At 36.1% G+C, this 25,387-nt stretch overlaps 1 protein-coding gene across 2 annotated transcripts; it reads right to left on the reverse strand.

Annotated features, from left to right (window-relative positions):
* Nucleotides 1–1,852: 1,852 nt before the first annotated feature.
* LOC134374090 (stabilizer of axonemal microtubules 2) lies at nt 1,853–25,287 on the reverse strand. Of its 2 annotated transcripts, XM_063092291.1 has the most exons (4): nt 25,241–25,287; nt 19,623–19,802; nt 14,167–14,369; nt 1,853–2,796 (listed from the first exon to the last, which is right to left on the reverse strand). In XM_063092291.1, the coding sequence occupies exons 1-4, from the start codon at nt 25,276–25,278 to the stop codon at nt 1,853–1,855; spliced, it is 1,365 nt and encodes a 454-aa protein (XP_062948361.1). In that variant the 5' UTR covers nt 25,279–25,287. The 2 variants fall into 2 exon arrangements, with proteins under 2 accessions (XP_062948361.1, XP_062948360.1); XM_063092290.1 differs by lacking the exon at nt 25,241–25,287 and having other exon boundaries at nt 19,651–19,658.
* Nucleotides 25,288–25,387: the final 100 nt, after the last annotated feature.

The following is a 25,387-nucleotide window of genomic DNA, read 5'->3' on the forward strand; positions in this document are numbered from 1 at the left end:
AGATATCTTTTTAGGGGTGACTTTTGTCCCCATCAAATTACAGAGGAATTTGAATATCCAGCACTAGATTATGGGCCAAGATGTGCTGTAGTATTCTCTAATTTTTAATTTTGATTATATAGTATAATGTTTTATAATGTAGTAAAGTTTTTATTTTTGATTATATAGTATAATGTTTTCTATTAAAAAAGTAAGAATAACTACTTATGGTTAGATTAACCTAGACAGAACTTTATTAAAAAGCTCTCTTTTCCAAAGAAAATTGGGTACAGAAATAATTTCATGAAAATCCATTCCTTTTATTGATGTTTTATCAATGTTACATAGAAATATAAAATTTCACATAGCACATTTTCACTAATAAATGGAAAAATATATGTAAGACAAATTACTTTCAAATAATTAGAACTATGTTAACAAAATATCAATGAATTTATTTTCAAAGTATATATTTTGAAACAATTCTGAAGTCATAAAAGACTAAAATTCATTTTTTGCTAAAATAAGCCATGTTCTTCTATAATGGAATCATTTACTTTAAAAAAAAACCAATGGGTTTAATTCTTTAGGAAATTTTCAGCATTTATAAATGCAATATGTTGTTTCTACTTCACTAACTGGCATCATTCTTTTTCTTCCCTCTTAGCACTTTATCTTCACACTAGAAGAAGTGAACAAGGTGATTATGCCCCATACTGGGCTTGGCTCTGGCTTCTGAACAGAGATATTTGGGCACGGCAATTAGGTACATAATTTACCTAAGTTTACCTAGAATATTTCTTCAGAGCTGTCAATCCTCCTAAAACTACTTTTTCGTTTCTGCAAATTCAAACCAAGTTATCTACCCCAATCCGAGCTCTCCATTCTCTGTCATAACTTCTCAGGTACTTGTGAAGTTTTAGAGGGCAAGACTCCTCTCAGAAGCACATGCTAGTCATAATTTCAAAGCAAATTAGGTTATTTACAATCCTTGCTTCAGGCCAGAAAATGAGTATTGAGTAGGTAATTATCCTAGTTTGAAAAGGAGAAAACAGGTACAAAAAGAGATTAAGTGGTTTATTAATAATCCTTTACTTTTGTACTTTTACTTTATGAATTAAAATAGATCATATGATTTGATGCTCAAAATGAAGTTTTTTGAGGTAAGCAGAAGAAGTTTTCTTTTACAAAGAAGACACTGAGGCTCAGAGTCATGAGTCACTTGCCTAAGGTGGCACAAATAAAAATTGATGTCACTGGAATTGAACTCAAGTCCTCTAATTCCGAGCCACAGAGCCTTTCCTTGCCACACCACAATGCCTCTTGCTAACTTGAACATGGTGAGGAGCAGTGTAGCAGCCTCTAATGCCACCAACCAAAACTTGACTTGGCATATACTATGTAGATGCCCAGAAGTCTAAGGAAAATGAATCCTGTTGTCTTTGAAGAAGAGTTCATGTACCATTTTCAATGTTGTTCTAGATAGTCCTAATGTGCTCGATAAGTGACAACTGTTATATGAATAACCATATAATTGCCATATTATAAACAGATGTATAAATAATACTACTAGAGATTAGGGAGAAACTATCAAACAGTATGTTGGGTATGAAAGTAGTTCAGATGGGAATGTACATTATTCAACTTTCAGAAATGAATACTAAAGAAGAATCTCATTAAAATATCAATACCAAATGGATTTTAAGATTCTTCTAATCTCATATGATACATTTTCCAATTTTCTTGTTTAAAAATCTAAAAAGATTTGTTTGTTTTATTTCTCTCATCATTTTTTTTTCACTATAAAAATTGAGTTTTTCCTTAGAAAACCAACATCTTGCTAATTGGCTTCATTTTAAGCACAATTTGATGATTAGAAGGCTTTCATGATGGGTGCGATCTTGTGGAAGAATTTATGACCTTGTGCATTTGTATTTTCAAATATATAACCTGGAGGAGAGGGATAGCTAGCTGGGCAAATTTCCTGTTTCTTCGGTGTGTACTCTATGGAGTACATGGTTACATCATCAAATGGAACAGAACTCTTAAAAGCAACATTTAAAGGTTTGCAACTCTCTGTTGGAATCAATTCATGTGGCACATAATGAGATCTGAAAGTGCTCAAACCATCAAATTTTCCAGATGGGTTGGGAATCTGTTGCTGCTTCTTAATAAGTCCTTGACGACAAATTTCCCATGCTGGAAAATGTTCCTTCATAGTGCTTTTTCCTTGGAAAGGAAAATTGTTATTTCTTCTATGAGAAACTGGCCTGATGGGAACAACACGGTTGGCCTGATAGGGTACATAGTCCAGATGGCTTGTGCTGTTTAACTGCATGCCTCCTGTAGGGGGCACATACTCTGGCACTTTCTTGACTTCAGGTGGTGGGATTTCCCAAGGCTGAAAACTTTCACGGAATTCAGTGCTTCCTTCAAATTGGGCATTTTGGGTCACTCTGGTGTATGCAGGTCTGCAGATTTTTGCAGTTTCACCAACAAGACCCTGAAAGTCATACCGGTGAGTAGTGAGATCCTCAAAGGGTTGGTCATTGGGCTTGTAAACTTCTTTTGGCCTTGCAAACTTTAATTCTAGCTGATGAGGAACATAATCAAGGCGATGACTTGTATCACCATTAAAAGGGATTATAGAACGTCTGACCACAGAGGAGGGTTTAAAGTTTTGCTTAGGCTTTATCTCCTGAGGAACATAGTCATCCTGAAATGTAGTTGAATTTCCAAATTTCACAGTAGGGGGGTGGTAAGTTTGTTCTGGTTTATAAAGTTCACTTTTTTGAATGTCCCAAGCTCTATAATCATCTTGAAAATTAAAAACAAACAAATCATTTTTAATCACTGAAGAAAACCTTCCTCTAAAAATCATGAGTGACTTTTCTCATTGCCAAACATCCTTCCATTTCCTTTAGAAATCTGAACACTAGCATCAAGTATGAAGTTTCTCTCATTCCCCTTAGATTTGTTCTTTTTTCATGTCCACCTTTCCCTACCCATCTCCCCACTTTAATACATATAACTTCCCACTTCCAGATTCACCTGACTACGTAACAAGGAAATGGCACATCTGAGCCTGATTGTAGGCAATTATTGAAAGCCAAAGGACTGTTTCAGGTGAGGACAGAGAGTTTAGGAGATTATGACTGTATTCCCAGGAACTGGCTGCGATTTTCACTATAAATCACAAAATGCTAAGGTAAGTCATAAAATCTAGAGCTTAAAATAAATTCAAGTGCCCGATGTGTGGGCAAAAGTGATGTGGGTATTAATCCTTGCTCAGGAGGGACTCCTCAAAGGAGAGAAAATTTCAACTCCATTATACTTTAGGAAGCCTATAGAACTCCTTGAGCAAAGATACAGGGAAACTTGTACTATCCCAGAAACATCACTGGCTTCAACTTTTCCTCCTCATGAAATGGAGGCCAAGGGCCTGAACTGAGTTCTTTTAAAAGTGTTAAAAATTGTATGTAGAATTTAGAAATTAACATCAGAGCTAAGATCTGAGATTTAGAAGTTAAATACTTTAAGGCTGCTTCCTGCAGCTTACCTAGACCGTGGATGAAAAACTGAGGTGTTTATATTTCAGGTGTTTTCTATTTCTAGATGAGAAAGGTAGTAAGCTGGGAAATACTACAGAATTGACTTCACCCCAAAATACGTATTTCTAAATATGAAAAATTAATTTATAAAACACAGAAGTTTGCTATATAAGATAATGTATTAGAATCTGGACTAAAGTCTATGTAATGTATACTGGAAAGGCCAAACCTTGAATGCTTATTATGTGGTTACCTACTTGAAAGAGAAAATTCCTCAATAGAAATTTCTGCCAAAATGGCCAAGTTTTGAACTGAAAGATTAAGCTACTGATGTTTGGATGAGAGTGGGTACTTGAAAAAAAAGCAGATGATCTTTAGGCTAGCAGAGACCTATGAAACAAACTGTCAAGAAAAAATGAGCTAGATTAAACATTCTTGTTCTTGTTAACCTAAAGTTGAAAATAAAGGGCCAGATAGAAGTGGGAGAAGAAGCTAAAAGTTTGCCATGGGTAGAGTTGGAGAGCTATGACAAGCTGAAATTATATTCAAAACAGACTCGTAAGGAAACAGAAACGATGAATAGGTAGAGGAGGCCAGTTAGTAGAGTGGCAATCAGAGCAGACGTGAAAAGGAAAGAGAAGATGCTGTGAGAGAAATCATGTAGTGCATCACAGAGATGGAGTAGCTCTTCCCTCAAGCTTTCTCTGTACCTGATAGCTTTCCATTTCCAGTTCACATGAAGCTTTACTAAAAGTCTCTTTCTCCAAGAAGGAATTGCTATTCTTTGCAAACTAAAGTATAAAGTTATAACACTATTTTGCAGGAACTAAAAGGAAATCATAGACGTTATTAAAAGTCTTTAGGTCGACACAGTCATACAGGGGAAGCCCTTGTTGCCAAAGTAACTAGGAGAAAAAATATGTTCATTTTATGAGAGTTAACAGGAGAGAACGTTTCTCCCTCACCAAACCAAGTTTGACTTTCAAAAAAGAAAGCAAGAATCTGGAGACTGAGAGTCAAGTTTTAACAGCATATATTAGTATGAATATCACTTCTAGATAACTGCAGAAAATCAATTTCCTCCATATTAATATATACCTGTACACATATGCCAGTATTAATTATTTGTCCTATAATATTTATTATTAACGTTCTAGCAATACCTTTAAAACATCATAGTCTTTATCAATATCATCTATTTTTAATGTTTTATGACACTCGTGGAAACAAACAATATTATACTATAATAACAACAATACAATCCATTTCTAACAATACAGTCTGGTCATTTGGCAGTTTCAATATTGCCCTTGTTGGATAAACGTTTCCTCTGATCACTCTTATTTTCTAGCCACTAAAATCTATTAGGAAGTTTGTTCTTTTCTGAACAGCTTTTAGGTCATGAGGTACCTTCATGTGTTTGCTCACTATTTGTATACACAGCTCTATCCCAATTTTAATATAGTGAGCTGTTCTAAGTTCTTCTTTGAGGACATAAGTCCAGAGTTGTTTATTCTAGTTCTTTTTCCTGCTACTTGGGACTCTACTTCTTGTGGTGTCTTGAGGTACCAATGAATTGGAAATAACTTTAACAAAGTCAGGAGGCATCATCCTGGGCTTCATCCTTCTCAGTCTACACATCACCAAACTCCTCCCGTTGTTTTAATACCACCTATAAGCCTGACTCCCAAATTTGAATCTCTACTCCAGACCTCCCTTAAATCACATATTTATCTTCCTGCTATATTTGGATATCTATTTGGATATCTCTCAGGAAAGTTAGAACTTAGCATGCTCCAACTGAATTCACCATCTCACTAAGACTCACATTCCCCAGAAAATCACATATCAACAAAACATTTTCTATTATGAATTTGGCCTCTCAGGTAAAGGTTCCATCCAACCGACTTCGTCTCCCTATTCCTTCTCTCCCTTTCAAGCAGTTTTCAAATTCTATTACTATTACCTCCTAAATTTTAATTTCTACATTCTTGAAGCAAACATGTACAGCAACCTGATGAAACTGTCCAAAACAAGAAAAAGAAAAAAGAAACCACAATGTAAAATAAAGATCTATAAGGTCTGTAGTGATGTGTCCTTTTTCACTCTTGATATTTATAATTAATGTCCTCTCTCTCATTCCCCCCCCCTTGGTTTATTAACTTAATCTTTGAAGAAAACCAGCTTTTGGTGTTACTTATTTTCTCTTTTGTATTTTTCTGTCTTCAAATTCATTGGTTGCTGCTCTTATTCTCATTATTTCTTTCCTTCTACTTTGCTTTGGATTTAATTTTCCCTTTATTTTTCTAGTTTCATAAAATGGAGGCTTAGGCTATTGATTTAAGACTTTCTTCTTTTTAATATAAACATTAAATGTTATAAATTTCCCTCTGAGCATTGCTTTAGATGCGTTCCACACATTTTGATATGGCATTTTAAAATTTTTATTAAATTTAAAATATTTTGTCATTTCCTGTAACTCCTGCTTGAAGCCATTGGTTATTTAGAAATTTGTTGTTTAATATTCAAATATCTGGGGATTTTCTAAATTTCTATTATTGATGTCTAGTTTAATTCTGTTGTGGCCCAAAAACATACTTTTTACTTCTTTTTTATGTTTGTTAAGGTTTGTTTTATGCTCAGAATATGATCTGTCTGGATGAATGTTTCATGTGCACATGGAAAGAATTATATTCTGTTAGTGTTGACAGGTAGGTGCTTTACAAGTGTCAATTGGGTCAAGATTGTTGATAGTGTCATTCAGGTTTTTATATCCCTACTGATTTTCTGTCTACATGTTCTATAGATTACTTAAAGAGGAATGTTGAAGTCTCCAACTATAATTGCAGATTTCTGTATTTCTTATTTTAGTACTATACCTTTTTGCTTCATGTATTTTGAAGCTCAGTGTTAAGGGCATACACATTTAGGGTGTGAGTGTGTGTGTGTGTGTAAAATTGTCTTTTTATCCTTAGCTAATATCCCTCTCTATCTCTGGTTAATATTCCTTGCTCTGAGGGCTACTTTTCTGATGTTAATATAGTCATTTCTTAGCTTTCTTTTAATTGGATTTGCATGGTATATATTTTTTCATTCTTTTGCTTTTAATGTGTCTATATTTTTGTATTTAAAGTAGGTTTAGGGCTGACTGGTTAGCTCAGCTGGTTAGAGTGCAGCCTTATAAAACCAAGGTCACAGGCTCGGATCCCCATACTGACCAGCAGCCAAAAAACAAAAAAAGAAAAATGTGTTTAATGTAGATAGCACATAGTTGGTTCTTTTTTTCTTCTTCATGTACTATGGCAATCTCTGTGTTTTAATTGGCATGGTTAGACAATTTATTTTTAACGTCTGAAATTCTCCATCTGTTCATTGATATGGCTGAATTTAAACCTATACTCATTTTCTTTTTTTCATATTTGCTCAATCAGTTCTTTGTTTCTTTCTCTTTGGCCTACTTTTGGGTTAATTAGATTTTTTTTATAGATTCCATCCCTTGGTAACATTTATTTAGTGGTCACCCTATATAAGAGGTATTGGCAAACTTTTTCCCTGTCAGATTAAAAATATTTTAGGCGTTGTGTGTCATATGGTCCCTGTTGCAACAATGCAGTGCGAAAGCAGCCATAGACAATTTATAAATGAGTGAGCATGGTTTTGTGTCAATAAAGTTTTTTACAAAAAGACATGGTAGGCTAGATTTGGTCCACAGGTTGTATTCTGTAGTTTTGTAAAAAATTTTCCTTGCATATTTATGTACTTCCTTGTAGTACATACTTTTAATTAATCGCAGTCTACTATTAAGTAATAGTGATTGATTCACATATAATCTAAGAACTTTACAATAGTGTACTTCCTACCTCCCATATTTTGTACTATTATTGTTATACTTTTAACTCTTATGCCTTATACAAACCCACAATATAGTGTTATAATTTTTGCTCCAGAAAAATATTCCTTTTATATTAACCTCCATTTTAGCCATTTCTGGGGATCTTCATTTCTTTATGTGGAACAAATCTCTGTCTGGTATCATATTCCATCTGCCTAAAGAACTTCCTTTACAATTTCTTATAGCGAAGGTCTACTGTTAATTGTTTTTACTTGTCTGGAAAAGTCTGTCTATCTGTCTGTATTTATTTATAACACATTTCACTGCAGATTGAATCCAGCTGCAGGTTCCCCTGATCCCCAATCAGCATTTAAAAAATGTAACTCCATTATTTTCCTGTTTGCATAGTTTCTGCCACAAAGTCTGTATATTCTTTCTTTGTTCCTCTATATGTAATGTGTCTTTTTTTCCTCTGGCTGCTTCAGAGATGTTCTCATCTTTCACTTTCGACAGTATGAATATGTTTCTAAGTGATTTCTTTCTTTTCTTTTCTTCTTTTTATAAATTTATTCTGGTTGGTGTTCTCTAAGCTTCTTTGATCTTTACTTTGATGTCATTCATTGTTTTTGGAAAATTCTTTTCCATTATGTCTTCACATAATTCTTCTACCTTGTTCTCTTTCTCTTCTTCTGGGATTCCAAATAATTATACGTTAGCCTACTTAAAAGCATCCCACAGTTTGAATGCTCTGTACTGGCTTTACTTTTTTCATCTTTCTCTGTGTTTTGGCTTAGGTCATTTCTATTAACTTATCTCAAATTCATTGATTTTCTTTTTCTCTTGGCTGTGTTGCACCTACTGATGTGCCCACGAAAGGCATTCTTTATCTTATTGTGTGTATTTAAAAAAAAAAAATTAGCATTTCCATTTCACTTTTTTAATAGTTTCCATTTCTTTGCTGAAATTCTCCATCTGTTCATGTATATTTTCCACCTTTTCTACTATAGCTTTAAACATTAATCATGATTTTTTTCAAAAAAAGTTTTTTGATAATTCCAATATCTGGGTCATTTCTGGACCTTGTTTTGATTTGGTCTCTTGACAGTTTGTTTTTTCCTTCTCACTTTCTTTTTTCTTCTTTGTGTAATTTATAGCTTTTGTTTGAAAGCTGGACACTATGTGCAGCATAAATTAATAAACAATACTTATATCCAGAAAAGGATACACAATTCATTTGCCAGGTCTTTAGTGAGGAGGGTTAAGTCAGTCCAATCAGTAGTTGAGCTAGGTTTGGGTTTTTGTTGTTGCTATACTTACCTTCAATGCACTTCCAGCTTCAAATTCCTTTGGTATTATCTTGTGCTTAGGGTGAGGGCTGGTTTGCTGGAGGCGTTTTCTCAATGTCTGCTCCATCCTCAGCTTTAGACCTTTTCTCTGCACCTGTACCTCAGAGAATGTCTCTCTCTGTAATTTTGCCCTTTCCCAATGGTAGACTGATTTTGCTTGTTACTCAGTGCTCAGTAATCTGGTATTGGGGTATATGTGTGTATGGGAGGTAGTTTCTCTGTTGTCTCAGTCCAGCTTCAGTCTTAGGCAGGCCCTGTACCCCTGGGTCTCAGAGGTAGAGCTCTCTTAGTGCTCCCTTCTTTTCCCCTGATTTAGTAGATCTCTAATGATTGGTCTCAGGACAATTTCATTTTCCCTTTTCACATTAGAGGTTTTATTTTGTTTTGCTTCTTCTTGTTTTTCCTTTTCATTTCCCCAAGCTGCAATAGATCTTTACCTGTTCATTGGGGGTGATAGAGTGATGCCTCTCCTACAGTGGATTAATGCCTTTTTTCCACAGGTTAGAGGGATTCAAATGAAGCTTCCTGCTGTTCCTCAAATAATGGCCATTCCACTCTCCATGATTGCACCTCCAAAAGAAGGTTTCTCTGGTCTTCAGCTTCTCTCCTAAGTTTTCTGATGGGTACACAGTGAAAATCCATTGAGAAGAATCTATGAGTGGTTTGTGTTTGAAGTTCTCAGGGCTTCTATACTCTTCCACTGGTCCACACTCAGTCTTTAGCAATTTGTTAAAAATGTGTATGAATCCCTTTTATCCCCTTTTATGCCAGCCAGTCTTTATTCCATGCCCTGCTCCAGCTGAAACAGTGCTTGCATCCTGTCTCAACTTGGAGGCAGCTGTTGTCCTTAGATTTCAGGCTGATTGGTTGACCTATGATCACAGCTTTCTAAAGGATTCATAAACATTTATGACTTTGTAGATTATCTGGCTTTTTCTTGTTGTTAGGTTGGAAACACACTCTTTCCAGCCTTCTACATCCTATTCAGAAACTGAAAATTCTGGATTTAATTGGCAAAGATTTAAGTTACACCTTCAATTCTACAAATTCAATTTCTTTAACAGATATAGGGCTACTTTTACTTTTATTTCTTTTTAAGTTAGTTTTGGTAAATTGTATTTTTCAAAGAATTTGTCCATTTCATGTAATTTATAGATTATTGGCATACATTTTAAAAATGTCTTCTCATCTTTTTAATGTATGAGGAATCAATCCTTGAATTTTAATTGTAGTATTCAGTTCATTTACATTTAACATAATGAATGATCTAACTGGGCTTAAATTGACTGTATTGCTATTTGCTTTTGATTTTTCCCATATGTTGTTTCCATACCCCTTATTTCCTGTCTTCTTTTGGATTTTTATTAATTTTTAATATTCCATTTTTTCTCTATTAGAATTTTAATTATAACTTTCTATACTTCAAAAATAAAATTGCATTTTTGAGTTATTATGGGCTCTTTCTGGCCCCACCAAACTTAAATTGATATTTTTACCACTTCTAGAACAATGGAAGAGCATTTTAACAGTTTAATTCCATTTGCACCCTCCTGCCTTTTGTTCTAATATTTTACTTCTATATTTGTGTAAAAACATAATTATTATTGTGACCTTAAAAAAACCAATATTCTTTTAATATTTACCCACATATTTACCCTTTCTGTGTGATTCATTGTTTCCTGCATCTCGTGCTTCTATCTGGAATAATTTTTCTTCAACCTGAAGAACTTCCTTTAGTACTTTTTGTTGTATGGGTCTGATGCTAACAAATTATCTCAGCTTTTTTTATTTTTGGTCTGAAAACATATTTAATTTGCCTTTTTTTTGAAGGATATTTTTACTAGATATAAAATTCTGGTATTTACTGGGTTTAAAATTCTAGATTTCTTTTCTTTTTAGCATTTTAAAGATACCATTCCATTGTCTTTTGGCTTCCATAGTTTCTGTTGGAAAGTCAGGTATAATTATCCTTTTTGTGGATAATATTTATTTTTTCTCTTACTCTTTCAGGAATTTATCTTTACCTGGTCATCAGAAGTTTGACAACAGTTGTCTAGGGGTGGTTTTCTTTGTGTTTATCTATTTTGGGGCTTGTCAAGCTTCTTGAGTCTGTGGGCTGGTTCTTTCATCAATTGTGGAAATTTCTTGACTACTATCTCTTCAAATATTTCCTGATTCTTCATGGGTTTCATAACATTTTACTATATGCTGGCTGTTGTGTATAAAAGAATAATAGAAGCTAACACCAATGTTATTTTCAACAGGAGACAGTTTTCTCTTTCCTATGTTAGGCAAATAGGATGTGGAGGAGATCACCTTGATCTGATCAGGAATTGAATTAGGTCAGCACTCAGTGGCACCTATAGTTAGACATAGTGTTCCTCTCTAGTTTCAAATGTCTCAAGGATAAGACCTGAGGTGTGCTTGTGGTAGGGCCCTCATTCCAGTAGGACTTTGTCTCCTAAGTATCTACTGCCAAGTAAGACTGTGAGATACTTCTGTGGGACTTTTCTGGTCCCGTCTCCCAGCCTACCATGCCTCTTAAACACTCAGTGAATATCCCACAAAGAAAACCAGCCCTGAATTTGGGGCTCTTCTAGATTCAAATTTCTCATACCAGCCACATATTAAGTATTTCACTAATTTTCCCTAGTATAGTCTCTCTGCTTTATGCCAAGCTCAACCCTCAGTCTAGGCCTAGACTTGACCAATGTTCCCAGAAAAGTAAATGGTTGGCCATCTCAAATCACCTAGAAAGGGCTCTTCCCTCTCTAGAATTTTAGTTCTTTGCTTCTGCAGCTGTCTGATGCTATTAAAAAGAAGATTTTTTAAAAATTCATACTTTTTTCTTTAGTTGTTGCAGTGGAAGCAATGACTTTCTACCCTCTATTATATCCTATACTGAAAGCTGAACTCACAAAAATTTGTAATGGCTACAAAAAATATGCAGCTCTCTATTCTGTTCCTGGGCTCTCTATACTGTTCTATTGGTCTATGTGTCTGCCTTTATGCCAGTGCCATGCTACTTTGATTACTATAGCTTTGCAATATAATTTGAAATCAGGAAGTGTGAAGCCTCCAACTTAATTATTCTTTCTCAAGATTGCTTTGGCTAATCAGGGTCTTCTGTGGTTCCACATTAATTTTAGGATTTTTTATTTCTGTGAAAAATGCCATTGGAATTTTGATAAGATTTATAAATTGCTTTGGGTAGTCTGAACATTTTAACAATATTAATTTTCCCAAACCATGAATAAAGGGTATCATTCCACTTATTTGTTACTTCTTCAGTTTCTTTCATCAATTTTTTTTTTTCTTCCTGGAGGCTGGCCAGTATGGGGATCTGAACCATTGACCTTGGTGTTCTAATACTGTGCGGTAACCAACTGAGCTAACTGGCCAACCAGCATCAATGTTTTATAGTTTTTAGTGTACAGATATTTTACCTCCTTGGTTATCAATTATAAATTTTCTAAACATCAACAACTATGCTACAATCCAGATCTCTGTATTCCCTACAATGGCTAGCAAAGAGCAAGATAATCCCCAAAACATATTTATCAAATCAAATACTGATCTATTTCCATCATCTGTATTTTAATATAAATGAACTTCTAAGCTGAGGCTACTGGAGGCAGAAATATTTGTCAAGGAGTTATCTGTTTCATACAACCACATCTCCAGAATCTACATGTTGCCCTGCTTACCATCTTGCAGAGTTTTAATTTTTCTTTATCATATCCTATTTCTGTCTTTCTTCCATTCCCTAACTTTCAGAGGACAGTAAGAGAGTCTCTTCCCATTGTGACTTCTCTTCATCTACAGACCTGTCCTTAAATAGATATCTACAAAACCTGCACTACAATCACACATAATGATGAAGTACAGCCTTGGCCCTTAGTATTACTGTTGTCTTATGCCTAAAAGCCTGAAAATACAAAACGTAACCTTTCCTCACTCAGAAAGATCAGAAGAGAGAAGGCCAGGATTCCTCAGACTTGAACTATAGGATTGGAAGTACGAAAATCTATAGGAAACTCAAGTAATAGAAAGCCAAAACTAGTGTTGGTGTGAGTATCTGCGTACGTTGTGTGTAAATGTTCACAGTATAAGGGGTAATCAATATTACTGATTTATTTTATAGATTTGGTAGAAAAAAGTGAAGAAAATTTTACTATTGTATAAAGGAGCAAGTACATCATTTTCATTAATTATCTTTTACATCAAATTTTGTACAGTATATTGTCTCCTATACATATCAATGTCTATATCTTAGCAATTACCATATGCTACATTTGATTATATTTGTTTACCATATGCATAGTCTTCACAATTTGTTCTTTGTGTAGCATTTTATGAGCTCACAGCTTTTAAAAAGAGAAAGAACATCGTTCCTAACCTCCCTGATGGATAGGCTTATGGATCATAGTATATCGATGCCATGCACTTTACTTATTCATTAAAGTACGAAGTGTGAAATTTATAGAAAAATTGTGCATTCAGCTATTACCTAATTAAAATATGAATCATGACTTTGATTGTGGATTGTATCACTCATACAAAAGGGTTTTATATTAGCCATACTCATTCAGCTATTTCACATAATTAATGGAATGAATGTAAACCTATACTATATGCAACTATATTATTAATAAAAGAATACATAGAAATAATATTATTATCAAGATAGCCTATTTAAAAAAAATAAAGACCTCATCCCCCAAAAGTAATAGAGTATTTTAAAGTCAGATAGGTTTTTGGAAAGAAAAACTGTTCATACTTTGCCCAGCTCCTACTCTTCCACATCAGATGTCATCAGGGAGAAGGTATTCTCACACTTCCTCCATGTTGGAAGTCTTAGAGGAGTAGGTTCTCCATGTGGCTGATCAGCACTGTCTATCACACCGTGGATAAGCCCATCTTATTCTGAGATTCAGTATCAGGAACCATCTGCTTACAGATGGAAGCTTTATCCTCCACCCTACCCTTTATCAGTATAAAAGTAATATTTTGGTTCTCCATCTGCTAACTCTTTTGCTTTACAGGTTGTTTCAGAACTTGAATGGATAAGAGGGTTGCTACTTATTTCTCAAAGACCCTAATACTCTCTCGGTAGAGCTTCAACTCCAACTAAATATGACATAAAGTGACAAATGTGACACAATGCTTGTTCAATGGCATCCTTTGTTTTTTATATGTTTTGAGAGAGGGAAAACTAAGTGATTTAATTTGTACAGGAATCCAGGTCTCTTAACTCTCAATCAGGCAAATGGTGGGTTTTTTTGTTTTTTGTTTTTTGAACTATGCAATCTTATTTTGAACAAAGAGAAAGAAGTTATTTCCTAAGCCATGGGGGCTAAATCTGGCAACACACCAAAATTATAATTTGATAGTAACTGTTAAAGCTAGAAGTGAGTTTTAGTTTTTTGGCTCCTTCATTTTTGAAATGGCAATTTACCTTTATAGGTTGGGACAGTGTCCAACTTTCCTTTTTTAAGTTGTTGTCTCTCCAAAGGACGGACTATTGCCACAGGCTGCACATTATAAGAATTAAAATCCAGTTTGTAGGTAGTGCCAAGATCAATCTTCCCCTGTTTTGGCTTATATTCTTCTGGTAGATGGCGAGGCTGTTTGACTATTTCATAAGGACGATAATCTGACCTGGAATATATAAATTTGAAACATAGCCTCACAGATTCTTTTATTTCTGATCATTTCAATACACTATTGAAAATTTCAAGTCTTTTTCTTTTTACTATTAAAATGGTAATAGTTGATAAACTAACTACTTGAAAGAAGTAATTGAATTCCTTTATAAGGTCCTATTATCCAGTGACTAATTATATTGAGAAAAATGTCAACAATCCTAGTTTTCAAAACATCTTTATAACAGATCCTCAGTTACTTGGATCTTAAGTAAACAAAATCCTCAAGTAACTGAATTTTTTCTAACCAGGAAGAAATATCAGGTGAAAGGTTTGATAAATCTGAAAAATTTAAAAAATAAATTCCTGCTGGGTCCACTTTATCAAAAACTTTATTCATCCTACTGAAAGACTCCAGTAAACTATTTGGGCATACATTCTTCTTACTGAAATCGTGCTGTTTTCCTATTCATTAAATGATCAGTAACTCTGGCCTTTAGACATAAATTACATTCATAATATGGATGTGAGTCTTACTCATCTTTGGATCTCCCAGAATCCCTTGTCATGGATGGTAATAGTCCCTGGGCATCATATTACATTATATGACAGAGGTAGTACTGCAGAGACTGAGGTAGTCTGGTGGAATAGAGAAGACCACAGATTTAGACTGATCAGATTGCCTGGGTCCAAATCCTGGCTCTGTCATTCACTAGCTGCATGACCTTGGATAACTTAACCTGTCTATGCCCCAGTTTCCTTATACATTAAATGGGACAAAATTATCATCTATTTCATGGGGTTGTTTTTTTTTTTTTTGTCTTTTTCGTGACCGGCACTCAGCCAGTGAGTGCACCGGCCATTCCTATATAGGATCCGAACCCGCGGCGGGAGCGTAGCTGCGCTCCCAGCGCCGCACTCTCCCAAGTGCGCCACGGGCTCGGCCCTCATGGGGTTGTTTTAAGGATCCACAAACACACACCTAGAGGAGTGCTTGGTACACAGACAGGTCATGTTAGCTACAACTATTATTACTCCAAGTTTTCACAGATTGCTTTTTTCTTCTGGACTCTACTGACCATGTCACTCATTTTATGATTAAACTATTTTGTATTAATCAATACTTGCTGCATGTGTTCATAAGCTCTAAAAAACAAATAAAAAATGCACAGAATCCCTTCTCCTATTCACAACGTAACTTCTCAGACTGATTGATTCCATTTTCTCACCCCCTTTAACCCACCCACCTCTTCAATCTACTTCAGTCTGGTTTCATTTTCCTAATACAGCTCTAAGATTCACAATGAATTCCCTGTGATGAAATCCATCAGACATTTTTAGTACTCATTTTACTTGACCTCTCCAGCAATAAACAACATTATTGTCCACTCTCTCCATTTCCGGGAATTTTTTCTTTCTGCCTTACTATTTCTCCTCATTGTCCTATGCAGCTTCACCCACCTCTATTCAGCTATTAAATAATAAATATTGGAGTTCCTCAAGACTTGGGCGTACACACTCTCCTCTCCTCATACAATGTTCAACCCTGAAGACAACTAACTCTTCTACTCCTACAGCTTCAACTACTACCTGTATAGAAATGACTGTCAAATTTACATCTCAGCTTAGACCTCTTCTCTGAGCTTTATACCAGCATCTACAATGGCCTCTTGGATATTCAATGGCACCTCAAAAAAAATTCAATATGCCCCAAATCAAACTCATTATTTCCCCCCCAACAAATACGGTTCTTTTTGCTTGTTTCCTTCAGCTGCACTGTCAGAAACCTAGGCCTCATCATTTATACCTCACCTCCCTCCCATATCTATTCTATCATCAACTCCCGTCAATTTTGCCTCCTAAATATCTCTCAAATCTAAACACTTTTCTCCATTTCCATTACCACCATAATATTCAAATCTTTCATACTAGCTCACTTGAATAATTTCAACAGCTTCCTAAACTCATTTACCTGCATCAACTCTAGTCTTCTCTCTAATCTTTTCTCTACATTGACCTCAAAGTAATTCTCTCACATGCATGTAAATATGATCAGGTCATTCTTGCCCTTATCACCCTAGCCTCCTCCTTAGATCTCCCACCTCTCCCATATCCCTCCCACCCCTGCAAAAAATAAAATAAAACAAAAACAGAAAAGAAATCTCCAATGGCTTTTTAATGCTCTAGGAATATAGATGAAACTGAACATGGCCTAAAGGCCCTGCCTGGCTCCTTCTCTAGCCTCAACCCACACTGTTTCCTCTTGCTTTCTCTGCTCTGCTGGCCTTCTTTGAGTATCTCCTTGAGTATCTCCTACTTTCTGTGCTCCTTTCTGCTACGTGCTACTCTCTCTACCTGGAAAGTACTTCCCCTCTTACTCTAGTTAATTGCTTAACATCCTTCAGGTGTTAGCTCTTTTTTCTCATTTCCCTGATAAAGTCAAAGCTCTTTTTCTGGCTCTGTCCTTCATAGATTTTATCACTGTTGCAATTTTATACTTATTTTGAGTGATATTTTTGATTGTCACTTCCACTAGACTGTAATGTCTGTGAGCACAGAGATCATGTCTGCTTTTGCTCACCACTGTATCCCAGGTGCTAAGCATAGTGCTTAATGCTTAACAAATGCTTAATAAGTATTTAATAGATGGATAGTAGTAGAAATCACATACCTCTGCTTCTCAAGACAGCTGAGTTGCTCTTTGTTCTTCTCAAATACCAGCTAGAGAAGACTAGGCTAAAATGCAATCAGGAAGTTGGAAAATCAGGGAGAGAAAGGCAGAGAGAAAGCTTAGAAGTCTCAGTTTCTCAGGTTAGACTAGTTAAGTGTCAGAAAGTATACCTCTGAACCCAAAGCCACTTTCCATGGAAAAGTAATAGAGGGTGAATAGTCTTATTCATCCAATATATCCCATATTTGATATGCCCAGAATCCTACTCCTTCAGGACAGACTTCTTGCCTATTCTGGCAGTCCTCTGTGTTACAACTGTAATGCTATAAAGCATCAAAAGTCTGCACAAATTCTGACATGTGCTCTTTATACAGTTTCTTCCTGTATTATAGAAAAGTATGAGTGACACTTTATTCTTTGTTTATATAGATAAATCTGCTTTCTACTGCCTAATCAACATGGTCAACATGAGGGGGTCAAGCAAGAGTTCCAAGCCCCTAGGTCATGGCTTTTAGAAATGCTGGTGGTTTTCTAGTTATAATATAAAGAAAAGATCCAGTGCCTTACTAAGTGGAGAGATGATGACTTGAGGAATAGAATTTTTAGTTTTATTGGCATATTTGAGCCTTTGGGATTTGGGACTTTTTTTTTTCAATATTAATGACTTGACCAAGTCAACTGGGAAAATCCAGAACTGAAAAGCAATTGCCTTTTAAAAGAAAGATATTTCAGGTTAAACTTTCTTGATTTTAACATTTGGAACTGGTTAAAAAGCAAAATCTTTACTCAATACACATAAATATTGTGAAATTTGTTTCAAATCTTCATTATGAACCACACAGGTATCAAGGAAGAAAGAAGTTAAGATGAAGAAAAAAGAGCAACCATTCCAATTTGCTCTATCTCAACCAGTTGTTCAATTTCTTCATCTCATGTACTATAATCTATTATTATCTTGTTTATTTAGCTGATTTTTTGTTTCTGGACTATCTTTCCTAAAGACTGTAAACAACAGTAGGGCAAATCCCTGCTCTGTTTTATTTCCATGTCACCCCAAGTGAGCAGTCCAGTGCCTGACCTACTGCAAGTCTGTGGCAACAGAATCACCAGAATTGCGGGTTAAAAATACAGATTCCTGGGACCCACTCCATTATCTACTGATTCATTTAGGTGGAGCTCTGGAATCTGCAATTTTAGCACTTCCAGATGGTACTAAAGCACACCAAAGTGAAGACTATGGAAAAATCTTTGAATGTGTGGAAGAGCCACACACTGATATAAATAAGTTAACTGGAGTCACCAAAGCACTATTACTATAGGGTTGCCTGAAATGTTAAAAGTAGAAGTATTAATCTAATTTGAAAGTCTCCACCTTTGCTATATAAATAGAATGAGCTCTATCTGAAATGAAATGGAAATGTCTAACACTAAAAATTAAAGCTGTTATAGAACATTTCTAAAACCCCAAATTATAGAAAGCTGATGTATGAGTTCCTTGAAAGCAGGAACTTTAAATGTACTGATATTTTCACACCTAAGGCGCTAAGACTGTGCCTTGAATATGGTGTACACATCAATAGTTTAAATAAAATAATGAATAAATAAAATTGACACCTAACTGACAAAGATACAAAGAGATCAAAAAAGCCAGGTCCAATGAAAAGTTTAGGCTTAAGAGGATTTTTGTCCATCACCCACTGAACAAATATTGGGATCCTATTATGTGCTAGTAGGCACTGTACCAGGTTTCTGTAAATAGAATGCTGAGATAACAATAAACATAGTTCCTACTTTCATGGAACACTGAAACTAATCTAATGATAAATGATATGAAGGAGCTTACGTAGAGGAATTTTACCTATCTTGAAAACTGGGTGAGGGGTGAGAGAAGGCTTTCCCAAGTGACAATTTAGTTGAGATCTACAGATCGAATGAGATTTAACTAGGGAAGAGAGAGAGAAAATTCCAGGCAGGGAAAAAATAGTATCTTGGAAGTCTCTGAAACGAGGTGAAGCTGGTACTTTCAAAGATGAAAAATGGCCTATAGGATAGGAGCACAAAAGAGTGAAAAGGGCATTGCAGTGAAAATAATCCAGAGAACCAAGTTTGGAGCAGACCATGTAGGGATTGTGGTAAGGATTTCGGTCTATGTTAAAACACAATGGGAAAGTTTTAGAGTATTTTAAGCAGGGAAGTAATAGGATTAGATTTGCATTTTAAACAGATCATCTTGGCAGGCTAAAATATTGAAAACAGATCAGACATGCAAAAATGAACTAGAGTAGATACAGATATAACAATTAGGAAGCCACTGCATTCCTCTAGGTGGTGGTGACAGTGGAAAGTAGATGATTGTAAGATATTCTAGGAGTAAAAATAAAATCAGTAGAACTTTTTATTTCTTTTTTCTCTTATCATTCTTTGTCAGCCTAACTTCTCATCTTTCTGTTTTTCTCAAGTTGTGACTTAGTTTTTTGTTTCTTGGATTGGTTCAACTTCAGTCAACTACATAGTTCAATTTAAATAGCTTGAAAATCTTACTAAAACCAGAAGCGTTGGTAGGAAAATAAGTAAAGCAAATAGTTGCTCAATATTTACTTAAATGTAGTTATTCCTTCCATTTTGCCACGGCATGCTCGAAATTCTTGCTTGGGTTTAAGACTCTGAGGTGGAAGAACATTGCCATACACAGGATATTTTTCCAAATATTCAGTTGTGGGGCAAAACATTCCAGAATTTTCATAAATCCTTGCGGTTCCATGTGGACAATGATGTCGCCTGTGCAAACAAACAAACTGAAAGATTATTTGGCCTTGAAAAACATTTTCTGTGGTAACTGCATTTTAATCAGAGACCTCCAATAAACTCAGAATCTCTAAATTTTAAAGCAGCTTTACTAAAAAATAAAACTGTTTCCTTTGTAACAGTGTTTACAAAAACAATGAAAAATTATGGTGTATCCTTATGTAGTGGGAAACTCTGGTTTTGCTCTCCCAACAATTTACTGTCTTATTATACTACAGAAGCCGAAAAGCTAACAAGCTCCCATACCCGTTACTGACAGGTTCCACATACAATTTAGGTTTCACCTCAGATATACTCTCATGAGACTTTGATTCAGAACAGAGGTACATAGAGAGGCAGAGCACCACATCCATTTTGCTTGCATAGTTTGTGGTAGAGGCAAAGGGAATTTGGAGCCAGCAGTTTGTTAGGCAGTGTCCTGATTCGCAAGGTGGTTTCCTGACTCGGCAGCTTCTTGACCTTGACAGAGATGAGTAGTTCTGAAGCCTACAGCTCTGTCACAGTTTTCTGATTGTGGCAGAGTTAGTGGCTCCCTTGGCAGCCCAGTTCTGTGATGAGATTTTTGGGAATTTTTCCTGGAAGCTGATTTTGAAAATGGTTTCTTTAGTTCTTCCAAGTGAGCAATATATATTCCTTAATAGTTTTTTTTTTTTACTTAATCAGAGTAGATTATGTTGTCCATAACTAAGCATCCTGACCAATATATCATATAAACTAATAGTATATGGTCGTTAAAGAGAATGAGGTTGACCTTTATGCATGGTCATTGGAAGATGGTGAGATGGTAGGTTGTAGAATAGTATGTACAGTATGCACTCTCTTTTTTTATATAAAAAACCTATGTGTATGTAAAACAAGTCTTGAACACACTATCTGTTGAGGAAAGGACTATGAGGGATTTTCACTATATTATAGATTTTTTTCTTCGATTTTCATACTATGCCTCATATATACTTATTCCATAGTCAGAAAAAAGATAAAACTCTTAAAAAACAAAACAAATCCCAAATAAACACCATTCTGAAATAAACGGTCAATTTCTCAGGTCTGGTATCATTTGAAGATCCTAGGCCATGTGATGAGGGTTGATAATACAAGTCCAGGTAAAGCTGAACCTGAAGAAAATGCATATGCTTTGCAGATGAATCAGAACCAACTAAGATACCCAAACTCAGTGAACCCCCAAGAAGAAAATAAGAAAAATAAGTTACTTTGCTTGGAGGTTGCTGGACAGCATGATGAACTGCAATGAACGAAGAGTGAAGAGGTGGTGTCATAGGATACCCAAGAAACTTCAAAGTCAGGGGAGTCAAAAGATTCAGGGTTATCAACTGAAAGTGGAGGCTGTGGATAATGCTGATGTGATTTCAGGCCACACATGGTCCAAGACTCTTGGAAAAATTAGGGATAGGGTACACAGGTCATGCATAGAGGTTCTGATATAGCTGTGCTGAATTATAAGAATCAAGTCAAAGCTTTAGAATTTGTCATTGATTTTAGTTTTATTTTCCATCAAAGCAATACATTCACATCGTAACAAATCAAACAGTGTGAAGAGTTATAAAGGAAAGGAAAAATATCCTGTCCCAACATCTCCAAACCCCAGAAGCAATTTCTTTCTTACTATTTCTGCTTTGTAGTTTTGCTAGAGACTACGTCTCTAACACTCGTTTACAAACTTTGAATATCTTGATTTATCACCTTAAGTTACTAACTTTCAAATCTTAACATGAAAGGCAAAGATTTAGTTAATTTATAAGACCCCCATTCACTTCCTACTCTTGTACGGTCATTCATTCAGTCATTCATTCAACAAGTATTTAATGAGCAACAACTATGCCAAGGTATTGAGAATATAACATTAAGAAAGAAAAGGCAAAAAATTCCCTGCCCTCCTTGAGCTTACATCCTGGAGTGGCAGTGAGGAGGAGAGCCAATAATAAACAAATCAGAAAAAAACAGTGTATCATAAGTGCAATGGAAAAAAATGAAGCAGGGAAGTAGGATAGAGAGAGTGCAGTGGGGAAGGAAGGCTGCGATTTTAGATAATGTAACATTTGAGCAAAGATCTGAATGAAAAAGATCTTTATATGTACCTTGATTACATTTGTATCTTTGATACACTTAACCCCCTTTTTTTATCCCTTCAACTTTAAATGGCATTTCTGGACACCCTACTTTGTAAGATGAAGATATTACCTCCTAGATACTTTTCTTTGACTTTACTGCTTTGCAATGGAAAAGTTATTAGCTCCTAAATATTTTCCTCCAATTTTCCACCTCCCTTTCACATTCCATCTTTTGCTAGCTATCCTTTTATATTTATTATATATTACTACTCTGTTTAGATTTTGTCCTTCAACACAACCAAATTGCCATGCTCTGTACCTAGGTTTTTTTGAAAAGATGTAAACACAGTCTACTATGTTTACATTACAATGACAATGATACACCACTTAATGCTGGGTCACTTAGTGCTCAGGGATTGTCTTTTCTTCTCTATGAATTCAACATGATGGCCCTAAGGGCATTCAAAGTAAAAGGTGCCCAGCCTCAATATTAAGTAAATTATCTTTTGTTTCATGCTATCAATTATTCATACTTAAAAAATCATTCTAAATTTTATTTTGTTTCATTTTTGAATCATAATTTTATTGTATATCTTTTTATTTTCCCTAAATTTCTAGTATTTTTAATCCTTCACATTCTTTGTATCTCACATGCACTCAAGATTTTCAACTTTTCTACTGTATTATTTATCTTATTGAGTTCTCTTTTTTCATGGTAGGTTTCCACAGCTGGAGTCTTAACTTTCACTAGATAAGTAATTTAATTTATTTATTTATTTTTATTTATTTATTTTTTTTGTCGTTTTTTCGTGACCGGCACTCAGCCAGTGAGTGCACCGGTCATTCCTATATAGGATCCGAACCCGCGGCGGGAGCGTCGCCGCGCTCCCAGCGCAGCACTCTACCGAGTGCGCCACGGGCTCGGCCCATAAGTAATTTAATTTAGATAAAGAAGCATTTCTCACTGCTTAGGGGTAAGTATCTGCCCATGCTTTATTTGGTGGGGGCAGACTGTAGAAGATGAAAAGGCCAAGCAATATAGGTGTTTGAATTCAGAACTTCAATTAATCTTTCTGTATACACCCCACCCTTACACCCTCTACTGAACCTATGAACTTATATCAGAGTCTCTCTCTGGACCTATTTGGCAGACTCCCATGTCTACTTCAGCTCATTTGCTTCAGTATATCTTCTTCTGCTTTAAATGTCAGTATTCTTATCTCCTTTCTATCTTCCCCAAATTTGTTGAAATCTCATCTGTTAGTGAGTCTTCCTCTCATTCTCTCCAGTAATATGGTTTTACTTCTACCTGGGTTTCTATAAATTTATTTCAAAAAAGAGATGAGGAAATATGCTCTTTTTATCTGCCATCATGGACTTGAGGTCAATGACCCAAGTCAAGTGATGTTCTATCCTTTTAAATGTCATCCTCTTTCCCACCTCCCCCAAATCTCACCCAACCATTCTGACCAGGTTTTTAGAGAAAGTTGGTTATTGTTACAAAGCCTCATTTTTTCCTAGCATCCCCCAACTTTGATTTCCAACATAAAAGAACCCCATCACAGTTTAGTTCACATGAAAAATTGTATATACACAATACAAAATATTATGAAACATTGGGAAAAATATGTTAGAGAAGGATGGTTGCTTTGACCTTACAGTGGAAAAAAAATAGACGTGTGAAACTAGTTATATACTGGGGTGGCGGGGGTGGAGGGGGGAGACTCAAACAGCAAACTGACAAGGTAGCATAAGCAAGTCAAAACTTCCCTGAAGAGGTCTCTTGACAATCTTGATCCTCCTAGAGAGAGGCAATTTACTAAAATATTAATGCTTTGTTCTTCCTGTCTTTTCTCCCTCCTTTATTTCAAGCTTGTAATCAGGACCTTTACATTTCCTTGTTGCAGGGCTTTTGGCAGAGGATATTTTCCTGTCTTTTAAAAAATCAGCCATTTAAAGGGATTTTCACCATGGTCAACATGAGCCAAAACACAGAAGTTAAATTTTCCTGTCTTTTAAAAAAAAAGGTCATGGAAGAGATGAAATCAAGTCTCCCTAAGGGTGAGATGAAAGACAGTTTTCTTTTAGGGTCACAAGACGAAACAGATGGTTTTGAACTGAAAAAGAAGTAAAGATCCTCTCCCCCCACCCCTGCCCAAGAAAGGAGGTAAAAGATGAGAGGAAAGAGAAGAGTGGGGAATCTCTGCCCCGCTCTGTGTCAGTGTTCTAGAAGATGGCCAGATCTCAAAGGGGTTGGCCAAGTGGAGCCCTATAATAGTAGCTCCCAGCTTTGTCAAAGATTCTACCTCAAATAAAAGCCTGAAAGCAGTAAAGGCACGACTCTTGAAGAAACTATGTGAATTTCAGCAAGGGACATTTCAGTGGAGATCATTACCAGTGTTCAAAGCCCAGAGGGGACTTCTCTTGCACTGGCAATGCCTCCACTCCTTGGATCATTACACTTCTTGAAGAAAGGGAAGCGCTCAACATAATGAAGATTTAATTTCCTGGCAGCTGCATGAGAAAGGAACTTAGATTGGTTACAAATTAATTTAAGATTACAAAAAAATTTTCTTGCACACCGGAGTTTGCAAATTCATACCTTCAAAGTTAATTTGTTTATCTTTTAATCCACATTTAAATAAAAACAATGTTTATTATGAGACTGGCAAAGCAACTACTTTCCGTTAACATACAGTGTTTTTCCTTTGAACCCCTTCAAATACTAAAAGATTGACATATTCGTGTTTACCTAGCAAACAATGATCAAATTTCTGGGTCAACAGTGAAGCTGAGGAAGGAGAAAACTGTTTATAGGTGGTTGGAGGTTGTTAGGTGAGGCTCACAGATCATTTCTGGGAATCAGGGTGGGGACTACTGCTTTTCCAGTCAGGCAGATCCTAAAGGAGCGGTGCCTGGATGGGAAGGGTAATATGGTCTGGCTTGGAGGATGGAAAGCTGGAGATGGAAGAAAGTGTAACATGGGTTGCAAACTCATGGCCTTGCACACCGTTCTGTTAAATCTTTTTTTCCTTTTTTCTTTCATAGGGCACGTACTCTCCCAGTCGGATCAGATCCCACCACTTCCCAGCCTTTCTTCCGACCGCTCCTCACACAAATTATGTACCTGGCCCAAGGGGCATTTTGGTTTGCATCCCTGGGTAGGGAGCCTCGGGGATTACAAAGAAGAAACTTGCTATCCCCAGTAGCCGGCGGGTGCGAAACGAGAATTCGTGGACCCGATCAAAGGGGACGTTGCCGTGTCCTTGTCCTTTCAGCTCCTGGGGATGGCCACTCTCAAGGCAGAGCCCGCAGCCCGCCGCCACACCAGCCGCCTCTTACCCGCAGGTACAAATCTGACACAGACACCAGCTTCTCATTCTCTCGGCTTGCAGGGCCTTCTCCACCGGACCTCCGCACTCGCAGGTTCTCCACTTCCACAGCGCCCGGCGTAGTCAAGGAAACCGCGGGATCCCAGGCGACGGACGC

This window comes from Cynocephalus volans, chromosome 3 (genome assembly GCF_027409185.1).
Source record: "Cynocephalus volans isolate mCynVol1 chromosome 3, mCynVol1.pri, whole genome shotgun sequence".
Lineage (NCBI taxonomy): Eukaryota > Metazoa > Chordata > Mammalia > Dermoptera > Cynocephalidae > Cynocephalus > Cynocephalus volans.